Source organism: Taudactylus pleione, unplaced genomic scaffold, assembly GCF_031769625.1.
Source record: "Taudactylus pleione unplaced genomic scaffold, aTauple2 ptg000367l, whole genome shotgun sequence".
Taxonomy (NCBI): Eukaryota; Metazoa; Chordata; class Amphibia; order Anura; family Myobatrachidae; genus Taudactylus; species Taudactylus pleione.
Window position 1 is genome coordinate 2795044 of NW_028284768.1, and position 22486 is coordinate 2817529.

The 22486-nt window shown below is 46.1% G+C and overlaps 1 protein-coding gene across 7 annotated transcripts in view; it reads left to right on the plus strand.

The window, feature by feature from the left end:
* Positions 1-22486, plus strand: part of LPIN1 (lipin 1) — a 208383-nt gene that overhangs the window by 94851 nt on the left and 91046 nt on the right. For all 7 annotated transcript variants that reach the window (XM_088444612.1, XM_088444618.1, XM_088444614.1 and 4 more), the window contains exons 2-3: positions 16185-16385; positions 17591-17686. In XM_088444612.1, coding sequence (XP_088300738.1) covers positions 16185-16385; positions 17591-17686 — 297 coding nt within the window. The remainder of the gene's footprint in view (positions 1-16184; positions 16386-17590; positions 17687-22486) is intronic.

The following is a 22486-nucleotide window of genomic DNA, read 5'->3' on the forward strand; positions in this document are numbered from 1 at the left end:
CGGAAATTCAAACAGGAAGGAGGGACGCTCCTGTTGATAGCTCCTGTGTGGCCCAGACGGCACTGGTTCTCAGACCTTCAGGGTCTGTCCGTGGACATTCCTCTTCGGTTGCCGCTACGACCTGACCTACTGTCGCAGGGTCCTTGTCTTCAGCCGGACCTGACTCGGCTGTCTTTGACGGCGTGGCTGTTGAGACGGCCATGTTAAGGTCCAGGGGGTTTTCCAGCTCTGTAGTACGCACTATGCTGAGAGCTCGAAAACCGTCATCTGCAAGAATATACCATCGTGTGTGGCATACGTTCTTCCAATGGTGTCGACCGAGAGGTTATGCACCTCGGGACTTCCGTCTGTCTAGAGTGCTAGCCTTCCTACAGGTGGGACTAGACCATGGGCTTCGCCTTGCTTCTTTGAAGGTGCAGGTTTCTGCCCTGTCTGTCTGGTTCCATCGTAGGATTGCTACGATCCCGGATGTGCGCACCTTTATGCAAGGTGTTCTTCGAATCCAGCCGCCATTTGGTCCACCGGTGGCGCTTTGGGATTTGGCGGTGGTCCTGATGGCTCCCCAGGGACCGCCGTTTGAACCACTGGGCTCAGTGGATCTTAAATGGCTGACAGCCAAAACAGTTTTCCTTCTGGCCATCGCTTCAGCCAGACGTGTTTCTGATTTAGGGGCTCTCTCTTGTAGACCCCCTTTCTTGATTTTTCATGGGAACAGGGCGGTGCTGCGCACTCGTCCTGATTTTCTTCCCAAAGTTGTTTCCCAGTTTCTTATCAACGAGGAAATCGTTGTGATGGCTTTTAACTCACCTGACCTTTCAGTGGGTGAGGCCACTTTGGACGTTGTGCGGGCCTTAAGGATTTATGTTGACCGCACTTCTTCGTTTAGGAAGTCAAAACGCCTTGTTTGTCCTCTATGGCTTCCGTAAAAAGGGTTGGCCTGCATCAAAGCAAACTTTGGCAGGCTGGATCCGTATGGCAATTTTAGAAGCTTATCTTCATGAAGGCCTGCCGGTTCCATCTTCGGTAAGGGCTCATTCCACTAGGTCTGTGGGTCCTTCGTGGGCAGCTCGACGTGGTGCCTCTGCAGTCCAGATCTGCAAGGCGGCCACGTGGTCCTCTGTCTATACCTTTTGTGAGGTATTACGCGTTTGACACCTTTGCCTCTCGGGGTGCTTCCTTCGGGCGGCGGATTCTCCTGTCAGCACAGGAGCGTCCCCACCCTTGAAGGATACTGCTTTGGGACATCCCCAAGGTATCCTGTGGATACCCTATGGACCCTGAAGTAGAAAATATGAGATATGGTAAGAACTTACCTTTGTTATCTCTATTTCTACGAAGTCCATAGGGTTCCACAGGACTCCCGCCCTGTCGCACCTGTGCTGCAGATGGGCTTTGCTCTGGTCACCGTTTTTTCTGTCTCCCTCTGGTGAGAATGTGATTCTTGTGTGTGTGTCCAGATCTTTTTTTTTTCTCTCTCTTCCTTCTCCTCCTCCGGCCTATGGCTTGGTACGTAACTGAGATGCCTTGGCTCGGGGGCGGGGTATAGGAGGGGGACCCTAGTGCATCCTGGGAGGCTGAAAACTTAACTCTATGGTGCCCGATGCCTGACTTCATCACCTATACCCCAAGGTATCCTGTGGAACCCTATGGACTTCGTAGAAATAGAGATAACAAAGGTAAGTTCTTACCATATCTCATATTTTTTTTTTGTAATCAATTGTTGCTCCATTCGGACGCAAATAGTAGCCGGTGGAGACATTTCTGCTCCCACCTTCCTGAGGTGGAAAGCAGAAATGTGCGATAAATTCGTGGCTTGGGCTCCCAAATTGCTGTTTTGTCGTGCTAACCAGGACATTAGATGGGTCTAGCCGTTTTACGTGGCTAAACCTGGTCTATTTATGTGAAGGCATGGGCGCCCAAAAACAATTGAATATTGCACCTTGATCTCCCATCACTTTAGATGGGATATTAGTTGCAGTAAAACAATTGAGTCTCCCCCAGTGAATTGATCACACAAATGGGGATGAATTGAATTTCACTTGTTGGAGGGAGAGGGGGATAACAATGCATCAGAGATCTGTTTCTGTCAGTGGCCCATTCATTTCAATTACTTGTTAATTTATGTGGAGCTTCTAAATGTAGCGCACAACTACATTGAAATAAATGGGCCATTTCTATAATTGTGTAGATTACAGCACAATACTAGTGGAAGCGCTTACCCCTTGTGTATATTCATAAGGAGCTCCCATAGAATTTTTCAAAAGCAATGACCCAATTGCATCTGCAGTGCGCACACTAACTGTAATGCTGATATTTTCCCGTATGCTCTGTTTCATAGGGGGGCGATTCACATCAGCGTGATGTTAATAGCGCCGGGAAGGAATTCCCAGAGCTATTCAATTCATCGCGCTGTTAAGTCTGACTGAAGCCACATAAGTCTGAGAATGCCGGTTAGCTGGATGTTTAGTCGCAGTAACCGCCATTCTCCGACTAGAGCGCCGGCTGCGAGGCTGTTAGCGCTGCGCTAAGCCGGAAAACAGCATTGCGGGCGGCACTTTAGTCAGATTTTTGCTCGCATCCTCAGGAGGGTCCTGGGAAAAATTTATTTTGTCAGGCTAATGGTGCATACACACGGTCCAACTTAAAAGGACTATATAAACGATAATGATACAGTTTCATCATTTATATCGTTCCTTTTTTCAACCCCTCTAACGACCAAACGATGGCCAATGCGCAGACATGGTTGGTCGATATTGACCATCGCCTGTGCATGCAGCCCAAACTGGTTGATATTGACCAGGTTAGCCTATTTGTTCTAGGGTCCCACGATCGTTGATCGTTAAGTCGTTTGGGGGTTTGTGCATGTTGCCGGATGTATGATATCGAAGATCCAGCACATGAAGGACGATCAGACAACGATATTTGATCACTGTCTGATCGAATCGTGTGTACGGGCCGTAACAGTGCAGTTAATTTAATAGCCTCAGGAACTCCTTCCCGGGGCTATTCAGCATCGTGATAAATTGAATTGCCCCCATAGACCTAATCATTATCACTACAGCCTTGCGACAACCCTATCCCGGTAGCAAAAGATTTGTCTGAAAACAGTCAAATTTATGTGTATGTACAGCTCTGCATACATAGGCCGCAGTTTCATCTACAGGCCCTCGCCACACCCAGTTTGCCTATTCAGCCATAAGTCTAGATACGATTGAGTTGCATACAGGGTCGCATCGTCCATAGTTGCGTAGGCTCTGGAGTAAGCGCAGTGCGGAAACGCATGAAATCCATCCACAAAACTGACCTGCGTTCAACTCTTCATTAGCCTCTAAGGCCTCGCACAGACAGGTGGATATAACCCGTGCGTTTTTGTTAAGAAGATTCAAAACCGCATAAGATGGCTCGATATGCTGGGTACACGCTGCACGTGGCATCGCTGGTTTGGACAGTCGTCAAGCGATGTGTTATGGTTCAGTCCATCTGGCCATGTGTACACACGATATTTCTGTGAATGACATTGTGCAGATAGATCTCATCCGCTGTGCAGCACAGCAGTTGCGATACATTTTGAAATCTGTATCGTGGCCGCAGGAACCGTTGATGATGACCTCATGACTTGGCGTGCAAATTGAAATGCTCGTCCAGTTGTGATGTTTGGCCAGACAAATTTGAGCGGCCGATTTGGTTACTGTGTATGCTTAACAAATCGGTTGCTCGGTCGGCTGGCCGCTGCGTCTGTCAGGTGTGTTACCCACATTAGATAGCAGGACAACACAAAAATATTGTATGTTAATTTATTAACTTCATAGCTTGTTCTTTACTTTTTTTGCAAACAGCTTTGTTTTTCTATAGATAAAATAGAGAACATGAGCCTATCGGGCACACAGTGACTAATTTTGGACTCGTTTGCCTGAATAAACCACTGCCAGTTACTCAATGTACTTGTAACATGGGTGTAATTCAGCTGACATGTTACAACACAGCGCAGAATTGTAGGATATTCTAGATGAAATGAGTTGGTTCCTGTAATGTGTACAGTGTGCTTGGGTCCTAAAGGACTAGGTAACAAAAGGCAAAACTATTGCCAAAAGTACATTTGTGCTTGTTTATGTCAGAGACAGAGCTGTCATACCCTCAAGGTAGGTTATTAATGAATTGGCTTCCTATGCTCTGTTGTGTTAGGAATCTAGAATGCGGTTGTTAAATGAAGGTCTGTTGCCTTAAAATCACTAATGTATTAGTGGCGTTCTCTGCTTTCTTTTTATGAAACACTAAATGTAAATGTGACTGTGGGTTCCCTATACTGAGGCTTGGGGAGAGAGAATTGTGAAAGATAAAGTACCAGCCAGTTCGGTTCAAATAAGGGACTAGCCTTGATAGGCCGGCACACATGGGACCTGAGATACAGAACCCACCTGGCAAGCAATCGCTACACACATCTTTACTGTTTCTGTTGTAGAACTATGGGCGGGATGTACTAAACGGAAAATGCGGTAAAACCCCTACTTCTACCGCATCGCGCTGCTATGAGGGATCCGATGGGATATCACCCAGCATGCCCCATGGCCGCAGCGTCACTGCATGCGCAGATGGACTCCCGGGACATAAACCCGGAAGTCCTCGGCACAGAGCAGATCGCAAAGGCCATCTTATCGGAAAGCTGTCCTTAGCGCTACTGATCCCATATGTTAGTGCATATGCGATCAGTAGGAATGCGAAGCATGGTGGGATGTACTCCGCAAGGTTAGTGCATCCCGCCCTATATTCCTCTCCCCTGCTTTACTTCAAAAGTATCCCTATATTAGGTGTGATATAGAGCTGAATAATGTACATTACTCTTCCTTTTGGCTTCTGTGATGTATAAGAACATCTGTATATTGAATGTGGTTTAATTCTTTGTTGTGTTTATAGCTGTGTACAGTGGCAAACGCAGGATTTTGAAAGGGGGGTTTCCAATACTTGGTTACAAAACCAATGTCAAAAAATCTAACCACATACAGGCAGCGCTCCTCGGGTACTCAATAATCCAAGCTTGTTAATCTATTACTGTGCAACATTTCAGATGAATTTATTACATATTTTGGCAAAGCCTTGATGAAATATGTAATAATTGCATCTGAATCGTTACAAGCTTGGATTATTGAGTACCCGAGGAGCGCTTCCTGTATCTGATTGTATGTTCAAGACAGAGCGCTCTGCACCCCGGCTGTTGAACTTTATTTGGAGTGCCGTCTACTTGACTATATTTATGTGGAGCTTTTCAGCTCCTCGAAGAAATAAAAAAGGCGGCACCGCAAACATACACAGTGACATATACACGCACACTGACAAAGCCTAAATGCATACACTGACACACGCAATCACTGCACTGACAAAGCCTACACACACACACACACCTAACACTACACACCCACACTGACAAAGCCAACACACACATACACACTGACACACTCACTGCACTGACAAAGCCAACACACTGACAGACACACAAACTGCACTGACAAACACACACACTCACACACACACACACAGACTGACAAAGCCTAGACACACTGACAAAGCCTAGACACACACACACACACACACACACACACACACACACACACACACACACACACACACACACACACACACACACTGCACTGACAAAGCCTACACACACACACACACACTGACAAAGCCTAGAGTCACACACACACTGACAAAGCCTAGAGTCACACACACACACTGACAAAGCCTACACACACACACACTGACAAAGCCTAGAGTCATACACACACACACACACACACTGACAAAGCCTACACACACACACACTGACAAAGCCTAGAGTCACACACACACACTGACAAAGCCTAGAGTCACACACACACTGCACTGACAAAGCCTACACACACACACACTGCACTGACAAAGCCTACACACACACACACACACACACACACACACACACTGACAAAGCCTAGAGTCACACACACACTGACAAAGCCTAGAGTCACACACACACACACTGACAGCCTACACACACACACACACTGACAAAGCCTAGAGTCACACACACACACTGACAAAGCCTAGAGTCACACACACACTGCACTGACAAAGCCTACACACACTGCACTGACAAAGCCTACACACACACACACACACTGACAAAGCCTAGAGTCACACACACACTGACAAAGCCTAGAGTCACACACACACACTGCACTGACAAAGATTACACACACACACACACACACTGACAAAGCCTAGAGTCACACACACACACACTGACAAAGCCTACACACACACACACTGACAAAGCCTAGAGTCACACACACACACTGACAAAGCCTACACACACACACACTGACAAAGCCTAGAGTCACATACACACACACACTGACAAAGCCTAGAGTCACACACACACACACACTGCACTGACAAAGCCTACACAAACACACACTGACAAAGCCTAGAGTCACACATACACACTGACAAAGCCTAGAGTCACACGCGCACACACACACACACTGACAAAGCATAGCGTCACACACACACACACACACACTGACAAAGCATAGAGTCACTCACACACACACACACACACACACACACACTGACAAAGCCGGCACACACACACTGACAAAGCATAGCGTCACACACACACACACACTGACAAAGCATAGAGTCACTCACTCACTCACTCACACACACACACACACACACTGACAAAGCCGGCACACACACACTGAAATACACACTGACACAAACACACTTCTCACTTCACACAAATTCAGCCTTATAAATACAGCGCTGGCATGGCTTATTAAAGATCACCCTCCCCCCACATGTAATAGATTACACCCACCTGCGGCTCTGGGAGAGAGCATCGGTCACTGAAGAGGATCTGACACACGAGCTCTCAGCCTCCCACAATGTGGTGCCCATAGGAATTTAGAGCTGCTCGGGAGGAGCTGCACTACTGTTGCAGCTCCCCCTACAGGCAGCTCAGCCAGGAACAGCTGCCGACTCACTCCGATCTCTTCACACAAAAAAAATATTGCTAAGCTGCGCTGCGATGTAGTGGTGGGCAGGGGGGGTTTGTAGGTACTCGGAAACCCCCCCTGTGTGCGCGTATGGTGTATGGTAGTGAGAGGTTTTGTTTTATGATATGTCCATACGTCTTCTCGGGTCTATGCTCATGTCTTGGTCCTCAAGAAAATCTTTTTTATAGAAGTTTTATAAAAATGTAACAAAATGAAAACCATAACATAGTAACTATGACATAACAGGAACATATCTCACTCACCACCAAGGGCTTATTTAATAACGGTACTCATCGCCAACGGCTTATTTTGTTTAGTATCACCGTGAAACACGAATATGCCACAAGTATTTACCATAACATTCCTGTCCAACGAGCTCTATCGTTGTCTCCCTACTCTGCAATGTCCCCTCCTGTGTTGCTGTCGGTGACGGGTTTATGACTGGTGCAGATGTGCGACGGCTGTCTGTGCATGCGCATTGTGGTTTATCCTGGCAGGGACGTAACAAAACATGGAAGGCTTAGCTGACGCTGGAAAGTCTTTTCTGGGTCCCCATTTCCGGCAGTGGGCACTGTATCACTTACACCAGGGGTGCCAAACATGCAGCCCTCCAGCTACAGTGCAACTATACATCCCAGTATGCACTGCCACAGTTTTGCTATTATGGCCTGCTAAAACACTGGCAGGACATGCTGGGATAGGTAGTCCCACAGCTCCTGGGGGCCGCATGTTTGACACCCCTGGCTTACACCATCATGTTTGCTAAATACTGTACGATGTCGCAACCTATTTTACCCTCAGTGCAAAAGGGGTTATGACTCATTCTTAAATGGAGCTCCACTGGACAGAGTGTGTATGTATGTATGTGTGTATATATATATATATATATATATATATATATATATATATATATATATATATATATATATATATATATTCCTTATTTTCTATTTAAAATGTTCTCATCTTGATGTTTTGGGATGTATTTTGTTGGTACATAGATACTTATAAATGTACGTTAGTAGACTTTTCTTTTAGGGGATACATGTGTATAATAGACACAAAGGGCCAAATGTAATAGGGTAAGAGTTTAGAAAAGTGAGTGTTTCTGACACTTTTTAAACTATGCCAATGTAATAAAGTCCCACAAACAAAGCAACAGAGTGAACTTGCATGTTTTTTCAGACTTAAAAAACTCTCACGATTTAAAATCTCATTCAGATGTTTTTCCATTTTGAAGATAAAACTCAACCAATGTGAGAGATTACTGCTAAACTCTCACCCTATTACATTTGGCCTAAAGTGCGTGATTTAATTATTATTTTTTTTCTTTGGGTGGCGATAATTAATGGGCATCCGATGGAGCAGTGCACTTGTCGAAAAGTGCCATCTGGGTACCCAAAAGCCTCCTCGGGTGGCTGTGAGCAGTAATGTGGGCGCTCGCGTCCGATCTGAGCAACAATTGAATTATTCCATCGGGCGCCCAATTAATTACCGCTGCCTAAAAATACAATTGAATTGCCCACAAATTGTGTAATTGATGTGCAATTGTTTGCTAGGTTCTCTCTGTAATATAGTGTATCTTACACATAGCTAGACTGCATTGCTACCATCTTCTTTTGAGCAAGCCTACAGTATACAGTACATGGCTGGCCCTCATCCGCCAGTCACAAGCCAGGTGTAATCAGGATTGAACAGAATTGCATGAATCACTTTTGTGTTCAAACTTTGGATATATCGTTCCTGAAGATTTGGCCATGGGGGACAACCCTAAACAGAAGACTTCATGTACCTGACCCTGCTGAAGATGGAGAGACTACAGAATAGGTAAGTGCTAGATACACTGCATGACCGCATGAGGTTAGCATTATCATGGAGGCAGACTGCACCTCTAAAAAATGTAACTCCGCCCAGTCGGGAGACTGTATTGTCTGCCTGGGTGATCGGTGCCGTACATCAATAACTTGAGAATCGGACCTCTGGGCCTGATTCAGAGGCACTCGCAAAAAGCGAGCGCTCGCTCGGAATCAGGGCAGGCGCTGTTCTTTTTAGTTGCGGCCTCTTGGCCGCTCGCATAGCTGTGGCTTACCACTCACAGCTTATGCGAGCGGCTAGGATGATGGTTGCGATGGTCAAGACCATCGGGCTTGCGACGAGACCCTTGTGGTAGGGTCTCGTGGCCGCAAGCCCCAGAGAGCTTCTGGCTCTAATTGAGGCGGAAGCTCTCCCACTGACATGACTGATGATGTCAATGGCGCCGCCCACAAACGGCAGGTGTTCGCATAGGAACGCCTCCATTTGTGAAGCCACCCCCCTTGCCACGCCTACAAAATGGGACGAGCTGTCGATCAAGATCGACAACCGCCCCTTTTGTAGTGAGCCACGGAGCGAGTGCTTTTTGCACTCGCTCCGGGGCTCGCGTGCGCACTGGGCCACCATCGACCCGCTTGCGCGCGAGTCTGAATCAGGCCCTCTGTCCACTATATAGAACCTCCATTTTACAATATAGCAAAATCTACTTTTTTTTTATTTTATTTTTTATCCTATATATACATTGTGCTATAAAAGGTGCTTTTATGGAGCTGTTCTTGAATTGAGTGATCACATCTATTTTAATTTAGAGATCTGTGTGACAATCGGCCAAATAGAGTAATCGGTAATTCCCTGCTTCCCACGCTGCCTGTAATGCAGCACAGTGTTCATGTGTTCTCTGCCAGGGGAACAAGTTGTTTGTTAAATGTCCTGTAGCTGCAGAGCGCGTGATACGGGTTTTCAATGGCCGCTTTTCATCTGACTAAAAAAACAATGACAATCCCCAAAGAATGGGAGACGAATGTCAACAAGTTTGTTGTATTGTCATGCAAATCACATTACGCTGATGTTGTTAAGTGTCCCCACGAGGTCCGTATTGCTGTGGTGTGGATCGCGCACATCTGCAGTGTGTTTTGTTTGCATGCAGCTTTTCTGTGGCTCTAGTTTTTAGTTTTATTTGGGGTTTATACCTCTCACTGGATTGCAAACTATCTGTTTTGCTGCAATTTGACTAAACAGTATTAGCCTACACGTTTCTGGGTGTAAGCGTCTCTCTCTAATGGAGAGGTGCCAATTGTCAGAAAGGTCACTTGCAAAGCTGCCTCCAGCACAGATTGCCTTGCTGTGACATCCAGCATGTTTTCACACCAGGCTTAGCGACCCCTCAAAGATATATCTCCTAAACAGCGTATCACCCAAATCTAACGAGGCTGCACATTCAGGGGGCGTGCGTACACCCCATTACGGGCCTGATTTGAGCATTCTTGCCCCTGAGATGCCTCTCCAGGGGCGCAAGTGCAGGTTACGTTAAACTGTAAATTCAGCAGTTCCACAAAGAGGCCCTTATTTGAATTAATAATCTGTTAGCAATAATATTAGGAACATCAGATTAGGGGGTCTATTTACTAAGCAGTGTCAGGAGACAGAGTGAAAAGTGATAAGGTGCCAGCCAATCAGCTCCTAACTGCCTTCTCACAGGCTGTGTTTGAAAAATGACAGTTGGGAGCTGATTGGCTGGCACCTTATCACTTTTCACTCTTCACTTATCACTTAGTAAATAGACCCCTTTATTCTTTAATCCTTTTTTATATTTCAGATTTAATTAATCAATAGACTAGTAAATGTCAATTTACATTATTGATCGTTTGTTTTAGTTGCCTAGTTAGCTGGGTACACATTGACAGATACATTGGCCGATCAATTGATTGGCCAATGTATCTGCTGCCCGTCAGGCAGCGTGTACCCGCGATATGTCGGTGAACGTCGGCGTTCACCGACATATCGCGTTTGCTGTGCTGCACAGACGATGGACAGATATGTCTGCCCATCAGCAGGTGTGTACGAGCGGTCTGCAGACTGCCCGTACACACACAGTGGCAGCTGCGAGGAGGACGTGTCCCCGCCCACCGGGACACACCCCCGACACGCCCCCTGGTCGCCGTGGCCAGCAGCAAGACACCGATGATGGCTGTTCAGTGTGTATGATATGAACAACCATCATCTGCAGATATATCTGTCAGGTGTGTATCCATTAAACACCGTATCTAATAGAAGAGGTCCTTACTGTATTTCTTCATGGGACTTTCCTTCGCTCGTTGTGTCCGATCAAAGGGGGCGTGCTGTCAATGTTGATTGACAGCACGCCCCCTTTGGTGGGCGTGCCGGGGGCGTGCCTCCCTGACGGGGGCGTTCCCACGGGAACGCCTCCCGTCAGAAGCCGGCCCACTGACATCACTAGTGATGTCAGTGGGAGTGATTTTGGCTCTGATAGAGCCAAAATCACTCCGGAGCTTGCGGTTGAAAACCTCAACCGCAGGCTCCGGCTCGCAATTTCGATGGTCGCGATGGTCACGACCATCGCGGCCATCAAAATACACGCTCGTATAGCCTGTGGGTGGTGACCCACAGCTATACGAGCGTCCAGGAGGACGCTCCATGAAAAAGGAGGCCGGCCCTCATGCAGAGCGTGCGCTCTGCTCAGAGCGTACGGCTCTGAATGAGGGCCCTTGTTCCGGTGTGTATCACACACTTGGTACATATGTGAAATGCGGTCAAACCCCCGAAAACTGCATTTTCGGGGGTTTGACCGAATTTTTGCCAATAGTACATCCATCATGTTGGGCTACAGAAACAGTACAGCCTATTAGAATGTCCAGTGATATTGTGCCATAGAGTGCGCCGTGTGACCAAGTGACCAGCTATACTGCATAGGAGGGTCTACTTTAAAGCTAGTTGTCTTAGCTCAACTACTGTATAAATGACAGTGTAAAGAAGCTGTACAGTATTTGTGTGATATATGCAAAAGCCAGCAGGTAGTATTTCCACTGTATACAAGCCCCTTGCATTTGTACAGGAGCACGCTTGCACTCTTTATTCGGATATGTTCAGCTATGCGATGTATTAGAAAGTCCTGTTATAGCCTGGATTACTGTGTGCTAGAATGTCCAGCTGTACTGTACAGGATGGGTACGGGTGCCGGCATCCCAACAGGGTTAGGAATCCAACATCTGTCGGTAAGTATCCTAACCCTACCATTAAACCTGACTCTCCCTCCCTGCAGCCTAACCCTAACACAGCCTAAATCTAATCCCCCCCCCCCCCCCCCCTTGCAGCCTAACCTAACCTAACCCTAACCCTCCCCCTAACCGCAATAATTGCTGCCTGGATGCTGGCACCGGGATTCTGACTGGTGCCGGGATTCTGACAGCTGAGATGTAAACTACATCCTGTGCTGTACAATAGAGGGGTCATTCCATGCCTCTCCAAGAGGTTAGAGAAGCAAAGCAGCTGAGAGATGGGACTTTCATTTGAGAATTTGGTTAAATATTTTATCTTTTCAGAATAGGAGTAATCACTGCATGCTTAATTACTTTCCTGGCAAAGCTGCATCGTTCGCGACTACGCCAGGGTGTTCGTAACTCTGACATGGTCTCAAACAATGTGACCAGTCAGAAACGCCCACTAGCCGGCTGCTGGAAGATAATAAAAGATTAAGGGGTCTATTTACTAAGCAGTGTTAGGAGACAGAGTGAAAAGTGATAAGGTGCCAGCCAATCAGCTCCCAACTGTCATTTTCCAAACACAGCCTGTGGGATGGCAGTTAGGAGCTGATTGGCTGGCACCTTATCACTTTTCACTCTGTCTCCTAACACTGCTTAGCTCCCAACTGTCATCTCACAGGCTGTGTTTGAAAAATGACAGCTGGGAGCTCTTTGGCTGGCATCTTATCACTTTTCACTCTGTCTCCTAATGGAGCATACACACGGTCAGATTTGTCAGATGAACGATTTGAACTATTGAACGATTTTTGACTGCATTAAAATGAATGGAATCGTCCAAGTCTGACTGCAAACACGTCAGATATCGTTATCTGACAAACGGGAACGCGCATCGTTCATCGTCCATCGTTCAGGCATGTCAGATATGTCAGATTTTCCTTCAGATAGGAACGACTGAACGATTTTTAAATCGTTATCGTTCAGATCTGAAGGAAAAATCTGACCGTGTGTATGCACCATAACACTGCTTAGTAAATAGACCCCAAAGACTTCCTGGCCCCTCTGCATTTTTGCACCCTGCCCCAGCATCTGCTGTGCAAACCAGAACCCCCCAACCCGGCGGTTGCAGAGAGTAGCAGTCGTTGGGGAAATTTATATGTGGCAGCCCCCCTCCCCCAGTGTATACCCTGTGGCTGCTCAAAGTCGCAATATTCTGATGGTCGATGTTCAAATTCAATATTAATAATCTATTTCATTTTTTTTTTTTTTTTCTATTAATAAAATCATGTTGGAAAGATTATAAATAGATGTTTTGACCTAATTCAATCATAAAGAACCCAAACCATTTCTGAGCGGTTTTTGGAAAAAATGTTAGCCAGTTAAGTGGTTACATAATGATGGAACTATACCAGAAGCGATAAATATCGGTTGCTGTCTTGATGTAGGTCTCCCCGCCAATACACGTGATAGGCTGACTCTACCCTACTATGTTCAGCAGCACCACCGCTCCAAGTGGGCTTCCTATATCTCATTGAGAGGGGAATTTTTCCCTTAGGTGGATGTGGTGAGCTGGCAGTTGGTCCCCATCTGGGCATTGAGTGGATGCTGATGGGCTGGCAGTTGGCCCCCATCTGGGCATTGAGTGGATGGTGATGGGCTTGCAGTTGGTCCCCATCTGGGTATTGAGTGGATGGTGATGGGCTGGCAGTTGGTCCCCATCTGGACATTGAGTGGATGTGATGAGCTGGCAGTTGGCCCCCATCTGGGTATTGAGTGGATGGTGATGGGCTGGCAGTTGGTCACCATCTGAGTATTGAGAGGATGGTGATGGGTTGGCAGTTGGTCCCCATCTGGGTATTGAGTGGATGCTGATGGATTGGCAGTTGGTCCCCATAATAATTTAATTTGTTAACAGTGTTTGCTGCATTGTAGGGCCGTTCTTTCTTCCCCACTATACCTTTCCCCCTTTTTATTCAATAAAAGCTGACATTTTCCCTGCAATGTCTTCCAGTTTTTATTTTTAGATCTGTGTATTATTATAATGTTTGTTCTTGTATATAAATGTGGGATGACACCAGCCGATAATGAGTTTATGGGCAAATCAGACTGGTTGTAGTTTGTGGAAGGATGAAAGTGTGGTTTGCACCATATAGTGAGGTGATCCAACACAAATCAATGACGTTAGGAGGCTGGGTTATCCTTTGCTAGGGGATAGCATTTGACTATTTGCCTTGTAGTAGATTTTGTCTTCATTGAGGGGGAATAGACTTTTCCCAAAATGTCTATGGTGTTTCTGTACACCATACAGATATCGAATCAGGGGTATCAGGACCTTATTCAGAGGCGGCCGTACGGTCTACGACCGCACGGCCGCCTCGATGTTTGGCCAGTACGCATGCGCACGAGGGAGCCGGCTCCCTCGTGCGCATGCGTGACACCCGCTACGACCGACAGCGCCGGTCGTAGCGGGTCTCTTTCCAAAGGGGGCGAGCTGTCGATGTTGATTGACAGCTCGCCCCGTTTGGAAGGCGGGCCAGGGGGGTGGCAGCCCAAATGGAGGCGTTCCCATGGGAACGCCTGCAGTTTGGGGGAGGCCCCACTGACATCACAAGTGATGTCAGTGGAGAGCTTCTGGCTCTGACAGAGCCAGAAGCTCTCCGGGGCTTATGACAAGTGAGACCCTACCCTAGGGTCTTGTCGTAAGCCCCGATGGTCGCGATGGTCTCTGACCATCGCGACCATCACCCGAGTGGTCGTTAGAGCTGTGGGTGTAAACCCACAGCCTAACAACTGAAACAGAGGTGGGCGGTCAGGATGCAAGCGGCCGCCCAGTTTCTGAGCGACCGCTTGCATCCTCCGACCGCCTCTGAATGAGGCCCTCAGTGCTGTATACGAATGATGGTGTATGTCCAACCGAAATCCATTCCTATAAAGGCGCTTTGGATCGTGGAGAAAGCCATGGCAATTAAAGGTGTATTAGGGGGAGATGTATCAAAGCTTGGAGAGAGATAAAGTGCCAACCAAACAGCTCCTAACTGTAATTTTTCAAACACATCCTGTAACAGAGTAAAATGACAATTGCATGACAGCCTGTAACATGACCATTAGAAGTTGATTGGTACTTTTGGGTCTATTTACTAAGCTGTGAATGGAGATAAAGTACCAGCCAATCAGTTCCTAACTGCCATGTTACATATGTTTGAAAAATCACAGTTAGGAGCTGTTTGGCTGGCACTTTATCTCCATTCACTTTATCTCCATACATAGCTTAGTAAATAGACCCCTTTATCTGTCTCCATGCGTTTTGCCCATGTGATGTCAGTTTTACTATCTCATTTACATTTGGAATGACCGTCCTCCTATTGTTCTATTGTTCTAATCTAAATGAAACCAATTCCATAGTTTACGCTCAGATGCCATATAGATCATTTCTAACCTTTTAAATGTAACCTTTATTTTTAACGTCCTCATAAAAAGTCTGTTTTCACGTGCAAGGTAAAAGTCTTTCATTTTTATTTTCTTGTGCTCATTGCCATGATATACACATAAAAAGGTCATTATTCATCTTGTAATAATGGGATGATTTTCACCTAAATAAATGAAGGGAATGGGGGGGGGTTAGTTATTTGGGAATATCAAGGACATTTACATACAGTATGAATAGAAGAGCCAACTGAGCAGGGCCGGATTAATGTTTGTGGGGCACCCAGGGCAAGTAACTGGTGGGGTCCCCTACCAAACAGATTGTTAATATGATATGCAGGCGAAGTTACAGTGTAATGTGTAAATACTCCTAGCACTCCAAATGTGTTAGACACTGCAGTGCCCCCAGTACACATTATACTACTAAGAAACCCCAGTTCAAATATACTGTACACCCTTCATTGGTGGCTTTTATATGTGTTGGGGCCCCTGTGTAATCGCCCCTTGCCGTCATTTTGTTTATTAGGCACTGCACCTGAGAAGCACACTTGCCTAGCTCTGTATATGGATTTATATGAGGACGTTTTATTCTACTGCAATATTAATTACACATGGAAATCCCCTGAAACGTAACTGCAGGGATAGTGATCAACTCCTTTCTGTGTATTTATACAGCCTTTCTCATTGCTTCTCTACCCAGGCTCAGACAATGAACTACGTAGGGCAGCTTGCTGGACAAGTGTTCGTTACTGTGAAGGAGCTGTACAAAGGCCTGAATCCGGCCACTCTTTCTGGCTGCATAGACGTTATTGTGGTCCGCCAGCCCAATGGCAACCTGCAATGTTCCCCGTTTCACGTGCGCTTCGGGAAGATGGGAGTTCTGCGCTCCAGGGAGAAAGTGGTGAGTTTTCATCTGTTTGGCTGAACATACAGGGGAGAATTCAATTGTGTTTGGGTGCCCGTAGCTCCTGTCTAAAGTGACCAGAGCTATTCAGTTGTTTGTGCCGCTGGGCGCGAGTGCCGCGTTCTTGCACCCAAATGCACAGGGTTTAGCCACGTAAAGCAGCTTTTCACATGCAAACTACTGTAGTTAAGGTGCCCAAAAGCCTAACTGTAGACTGATTTCTGCTTGCACCTCAGATGGGTGCGAGCAGAAATCTGTGATAAGTAACGGGTGCCCGTGGCACTTGCGCCCAGCGGCACAAACCATTGAATAGCTTCCGTCACTTTATACAGTAGCTACGGGAGCCCAACACAATTGAATCCCCCCACAGAGTCCTTTTATATAGAACTAAAACTTTGTGAACCCAGTAGTATTATCTGTTTTACTGCATTAATTTGTTGTCAAATATAATCTGGTCTTCATATAATACCTAAAAGACTCTCTGATCGGGATCATACAGATAACACACAATTAAGAACTTTGTCATGCCTTCATTCTACGATCCGGTCGGACACCCCAGGTCTTTTAGAGCTAAGCTGCTGTGTTGAACTTTATGAATACTTAGCAGTCCCACACGTATCATAAACTTTTAATTATTACTGGTTGAAGGTCATATATCTTAAACCGTAAAATGTTTGTCACGTTTTCGTTGTGCTCCATATATTTCTCTGCCTCACGTGTACATGGGTACACACCCACATTTTAGGTTTGTAAAAATTTAATTATTTCCCACTAAGATATCTAGTAAAATTATAATTATAAAGTAGAACGGAAGTGAAACTTATTATTAAAAATGTAGTTTGTGAAACTGTGCCATCTTCCATTTTGCTCTGTTACCTAGAAAAAAAAAGTTGCTCACTGTTTGCTACCATATCTGTGCCTACTGTTGGTTTTAATTGATAAATTGTCATATGAGCAATTGTATGTTACAGCAGACTTCCTCATCTATAGAGAGAGTTCACATATTTTAGATATTTTTTGTAATACACTGCATACAGTGTATGTATATATGAGATCATCAGAATGTGGGCAGTGACCTGTCCACTCGTGTAATGATGATATTACTGCTAGGGGGCATCATGTGACAGGGACCTGTTATAGATAGTCCTTATTATTCCTGCTCAGCCCAGCTTCCCTAATCATGGGATTGCATTTTGTTCTAGGTTGACATTGAAATCAATGGAGAATGTGTGGACCTACACATGAAGCTTGGAGACAATGGGGAAGCGTTTTTCGTTGAGGAAGCTGAGGGTAACGAGGTACATATATTTAGGGGAAGTAATGAGGGAGTTATTTACATGACTTGACAATTGAGTAACCGGTTCATCATTTAATCTGACCTCAAATGAGGATAGCCAAATCCTGGGAATCCATATGTCTCTTCTATGGAATGTCCTGATCACTCCTGGTGTCATTGTGGCCAGTTACAGTGAAAATGACGGCACACACAGTCTGTTCCTCTGATAATTATCCGATTGATGTTGGCAGGATCTGATGCAGTTCAGTGATTTTTGATGCAAGTTTCGATGATGCGACCAATGGTGGCGTCTAAATATGCACCGAGCAGCATTTGAACGTCTAAAGCCCCTCAAAGCGGGCATCTCATTCCTCAGTTGTTTGCGACGTAGCTCCCGTCTACAGTGTCCGGGAGCTATTCAGTTACTTTCATGTATTGTGGATTTCTGCTCGCATCCTCCTGTGGTTTGAGCAAAAATCTGCGATAAGAAGGTCTTTTTGGGCACCTTTACTGCAACGCGGCCAGATTTTGGGCACCTCAACTGTCTCATTAGGCAGGAGAACCCGCTTTACACAGCTAAATCCCCTGCATTTTGGGTGCGACATCCGTTACAAGTGATGGGCGCCCCAAAACAATTGAATAGCTGCCGTCACTATAGATGGGAGCTGTGGCTGCGATAAAGCATTTGAATTCTCCCACTTATACCTTCGGACACACGGCTGTACACCAGGGAAGGGTTTGTCGCATAAAGTCGCAGATATGAGCGCTTTAGGAATTGCCAGACACGGACACTGCTGCGCCCAACTCAGTATTGCTGCACGATCACAGCTTGTGTGACCAGCAACAGTCATGGGGCAGATGAGTTGAGTAGATGGAGAAGAACCACTGACCCCTAGCTAAGGGTGGTTGTAGGTACAGACGTGTCCACATACATCTATCCTCCATGCGCTACAAATCGCGCCACACATAATGCGGAAGCTCTGTGTGCCTCGGTAGCGCTGAACGTCTTTTGCGAAATTTTTTTATTATTTTTTCTCTTTCATCCACTAGGGGACACTGGAGGTGCTTACGCTGGGGTATAGAGGCGTGTTTATAGCTGGAGCTGGGCACTTTAATCTGGAAGTGTGAAGCTCCTCCCCCTCTATGCCCCAGCAGCCCTCCGTTTAGAAAATGTGCCCTAGGAGCTGGTCACTACAGGCTGTGCTCCAGCAATGCTACTGATTTCTTTTATTTTATTTTTATTATTTTATAACATTTTACACTACTAAGGTACCCTTCGCCACTTCTATAAAAGGTGGGGTCCGGGTACATGGCGCCCTAATTTTCCACGGAAAATCAGGAAGGAGTGCACCGGGCTTTTCTAAAAGCACCTGACAGCTCCTTATCGCCACAGCAAGCCTTCACACTAAGAGGGGTATTAAATATGAAACGTTAACCTCGCCAGCGAGGTTTTCGCCGCACATCGGAGGTTTTGCCAGCGAAAAGGTATCGCGCGCGCTCCCGCTTATGCCCGTATTCAATTTGAAATCGTCGAAAACGGGACCCGGCGATACTTGAATCGGCGAAAAAAAAATGGAATTTTCTGGAAATAATTGTACGAGCCCCCTAAAGATGTCCAGACCTCGGGGATCACTATGGGTACCCCCGTTTTTGCCTGAAGAAGAAAGTCGTGGTTTTTAAATAGCCGCGCAGGTGTTTTTTTTCCCGACATTGAAGAAGTGATGCAGAAGAGCACTTAGGTTTTTTTTTTTCGTTTTTTTAAGTGGTCCCATCAAATTTCGGGTACATGAAAATGGGTTCTAGCATATTTTTATGTCCCTAAAGGTAATTTTAAAAAATTCTGCAAAAATGCACCTGCCGCTACTTTGCGCAATGAATAAAACACCTGCCCCATACTTGGGGACCCCACCAGAAATAATTTCGTTAGTTTGGCAATATTTTTACCTAATTTTTTTTTTTTTTAACCCCCACTTTTTTTCTTTTTTTTTTTTTTTAATGGTGTCCTGATTTTTTTTGGGACATTTTTTTTTTTTTTTTAACATTTCCTTTTTAAGGGGACATTCCCAAAACTACAGGCTATTTTTTATAAGCCTACACCCCCAAACCCCTATTCTGCATTTTTTTCACTTGCTATAGTGATTTGAAAAATTATCCCTGTTTTGTTAAAAATGACCCTTGACCCCATTTAAGGAAAAAAATGGGAATTTTCAGGAAATATGCCTGGGACCCCCCTAAAGATGTCCAGACATGGGGGATCACTATGGGTAACCCCGTTTTTGCCTGCAAAAGAAAGTCGGGTTTTTAAATGGCTTTGCCAGGTGTTTTTTCCTGCTGCGGCTATTAGAAACCCTGACTTCCTTCAGTAGTTAAAAATGGGGGTACCCATAGTGATCCCCAATGTGTAGACATCATTAGGGGGGTCCCTAGAATATTTCCCAAAAATTCCCGTTTTTGTTAACCTGTAAAAAAAATTTGTAAAAATTAAAAAAAAAATGACATAAGGTCCCCCCCCCAATAGCCAAACCAGCCCCAGGCTTGCCAGCCAGTTGTGGTTTCTAAAAATACGGGGAACAAAATGTGTAGGGTTCCACCGTATTTTAGAAACCAACACCAGGCTGCAGGGACTAGTGCTGGTTTTAAATATAGGGGGCAAAAACGACGTGGTGTACCCCCTATATTTAAGACCAGCACCAGACCCAACCGACCGGGGTGTAATGCCACAGCCCGGAGACCCAATCACCGGGGCTCCAGGTCCAAAGCATTACACCCCAAGTCGGTCAGCGCAAGCCGGTGATCTCGGGGGAGTTGGGGACCCCCCAAAAAAGGGTCCCCCCTCTCCCGAGCACCACAGGCTTACGCTGAAGCCTGGGGCTCATCCCCATACCCCTGGAGCGGTGGGTATGGGGGTAATAGGGGGGCCAAATAATGTAACACTATTGTTCTTTACAGTGGAACTACAAGTGCCAGCATGCCTGCCATTTTGCACTTGTGGAACTACAAGTGCCAGCAGACATGCGGCACCTGTAATTTCACTGTAAAATAAATAATTAAAAAAAGACAAAACACACACCGTGTCCAGTATAAGTTTATTACATACACCTACCCATTCACACATACTTACCTATACCAGAAGTTTCTGTCCCCTTCTCCAGTAGATCCTTACAACTTGGCCCTGCAAGGAAGATTTCATACTCCCCTACATCCAGTGCTGGTCTCCGTAATAATCCATGGGATTTAAAAAAAAAAATGAGTTACCCGAGCCACGCAACACAGCTATCTGTATGTGTGTTGTCACACATACAGATAGCACCCGAATGCCCGCTATCGGCACTTCACGGGGCATTGCAGTCCCGTCAGCCAATCAGCGGCAGCGCTGACTGTAGCGCGGCCGCTGATAGGCTCCGGCTACTGACAGTTCCCACGTGGTCGAGTCAAGTTCGCTATTTTTTAACTTTGTTCCCCAACATTATTTTATTTTGGCACCCAAAATTCAAAGTGCTTTTTTGTGGGTGTCCCGATTTTTTTTTTTTTTTTTGACACAGATCGTTTCAAGGGGTCATTCTGAAGGGTGCAGGCTATTTTTTTTAAGCCTGCACCCCTAAACCCCAATTCTGCACTTTTTTTCGCCACCTATTCAGTGGTGAAAACTTATCCCCGTTTTTTTTCAAAGACTTTTCGAACCTGCTAAAAGTCTTTGAAATTGAATACTGTGTAAAAGTTAAACCTGCGATAATGACGTCATAGGTGCGATATTAACGCAAAAACGATGTTTTCGCTCCCATATTGAATACCCCTATAAGAAGAGAAGACTGCTGCACTGCCGAGAGAGACTTCAGGGGACATGCAGTGAGTAACAGGCTGCGCATCCCCTGGCTCCCGCCCCTCTGTCCAGCGCTTCACAGAATGTCTGCGCTGTGTTAAGCAGAAATAGCGCTACAGCTCGTCAACCCCCGGCTCCCGCCCCGCTGACTGCGCTATACAGCTTGTCTGCGCTGTGTCCGGCAGACATAGCGCTACAGCGCGTCTCCCTGCTTCTCCCCTCTCCCCGCTGATACACGCAGTGCAGCGCGGAGGGGGAGGTAATGGCTCTGCTAGCAGCCATCTTTGGAGCCCTTAGGGCATGAAAAGGGGGCGGAGCTTAGCCACAGCGGGCGCTCTCTCCTGTAAGCGGCAAGCGGCTGTATTAAACAGCGTGGCTGTCATTTTTAATGTATCAATGCCTGCATCTCTCCCTTATTCATGTAGTGTGCAGCATAATTACAAAATGCTGGACTGCTCCTATACCTATACTGCAGGATCCTTGGCAAGGGGGCTGTGTGTGGGGTGTATATAGTGAGCAATATTCTTATCTGTGGGAAAGTGAGTGGTGTTTCTCCTCTGTTCCCAATATCAGCCTTCTGTCTCAGTATACTATATATATCTGTATGTGTATACTATTATTAATGCATTTTATTTGTGAGGCGCCACAAGTGGTCCGCAGCGCCTTACATTTCTGCTTAATCTCTCTGAGTGACTGTGTTATATAAATGACAAGCAGGACTAAGGCTTTTCAAAAGATGTTTGTTGTTCCAAATGTAACAACAAACATTCTAAGCCACATGCTAATGGATCCACGTTATGTGTTTCTTGTTTAGTAATAGACCCCCCTGTGGCTATTACTGCCTCACCCACTCCTCCATGGGCCGCTGACATGGTAGGTGTAGTGGTGGATTTAATGTCCGCATTGGCTGAGGCTCATAGGTCTCAACCCCCCTCGGTGGCTGGGTTAACCAAAGTCCTCCAGTCAGAGGAGCCGAACGAGTAATTCCTCGCACATAAAGAC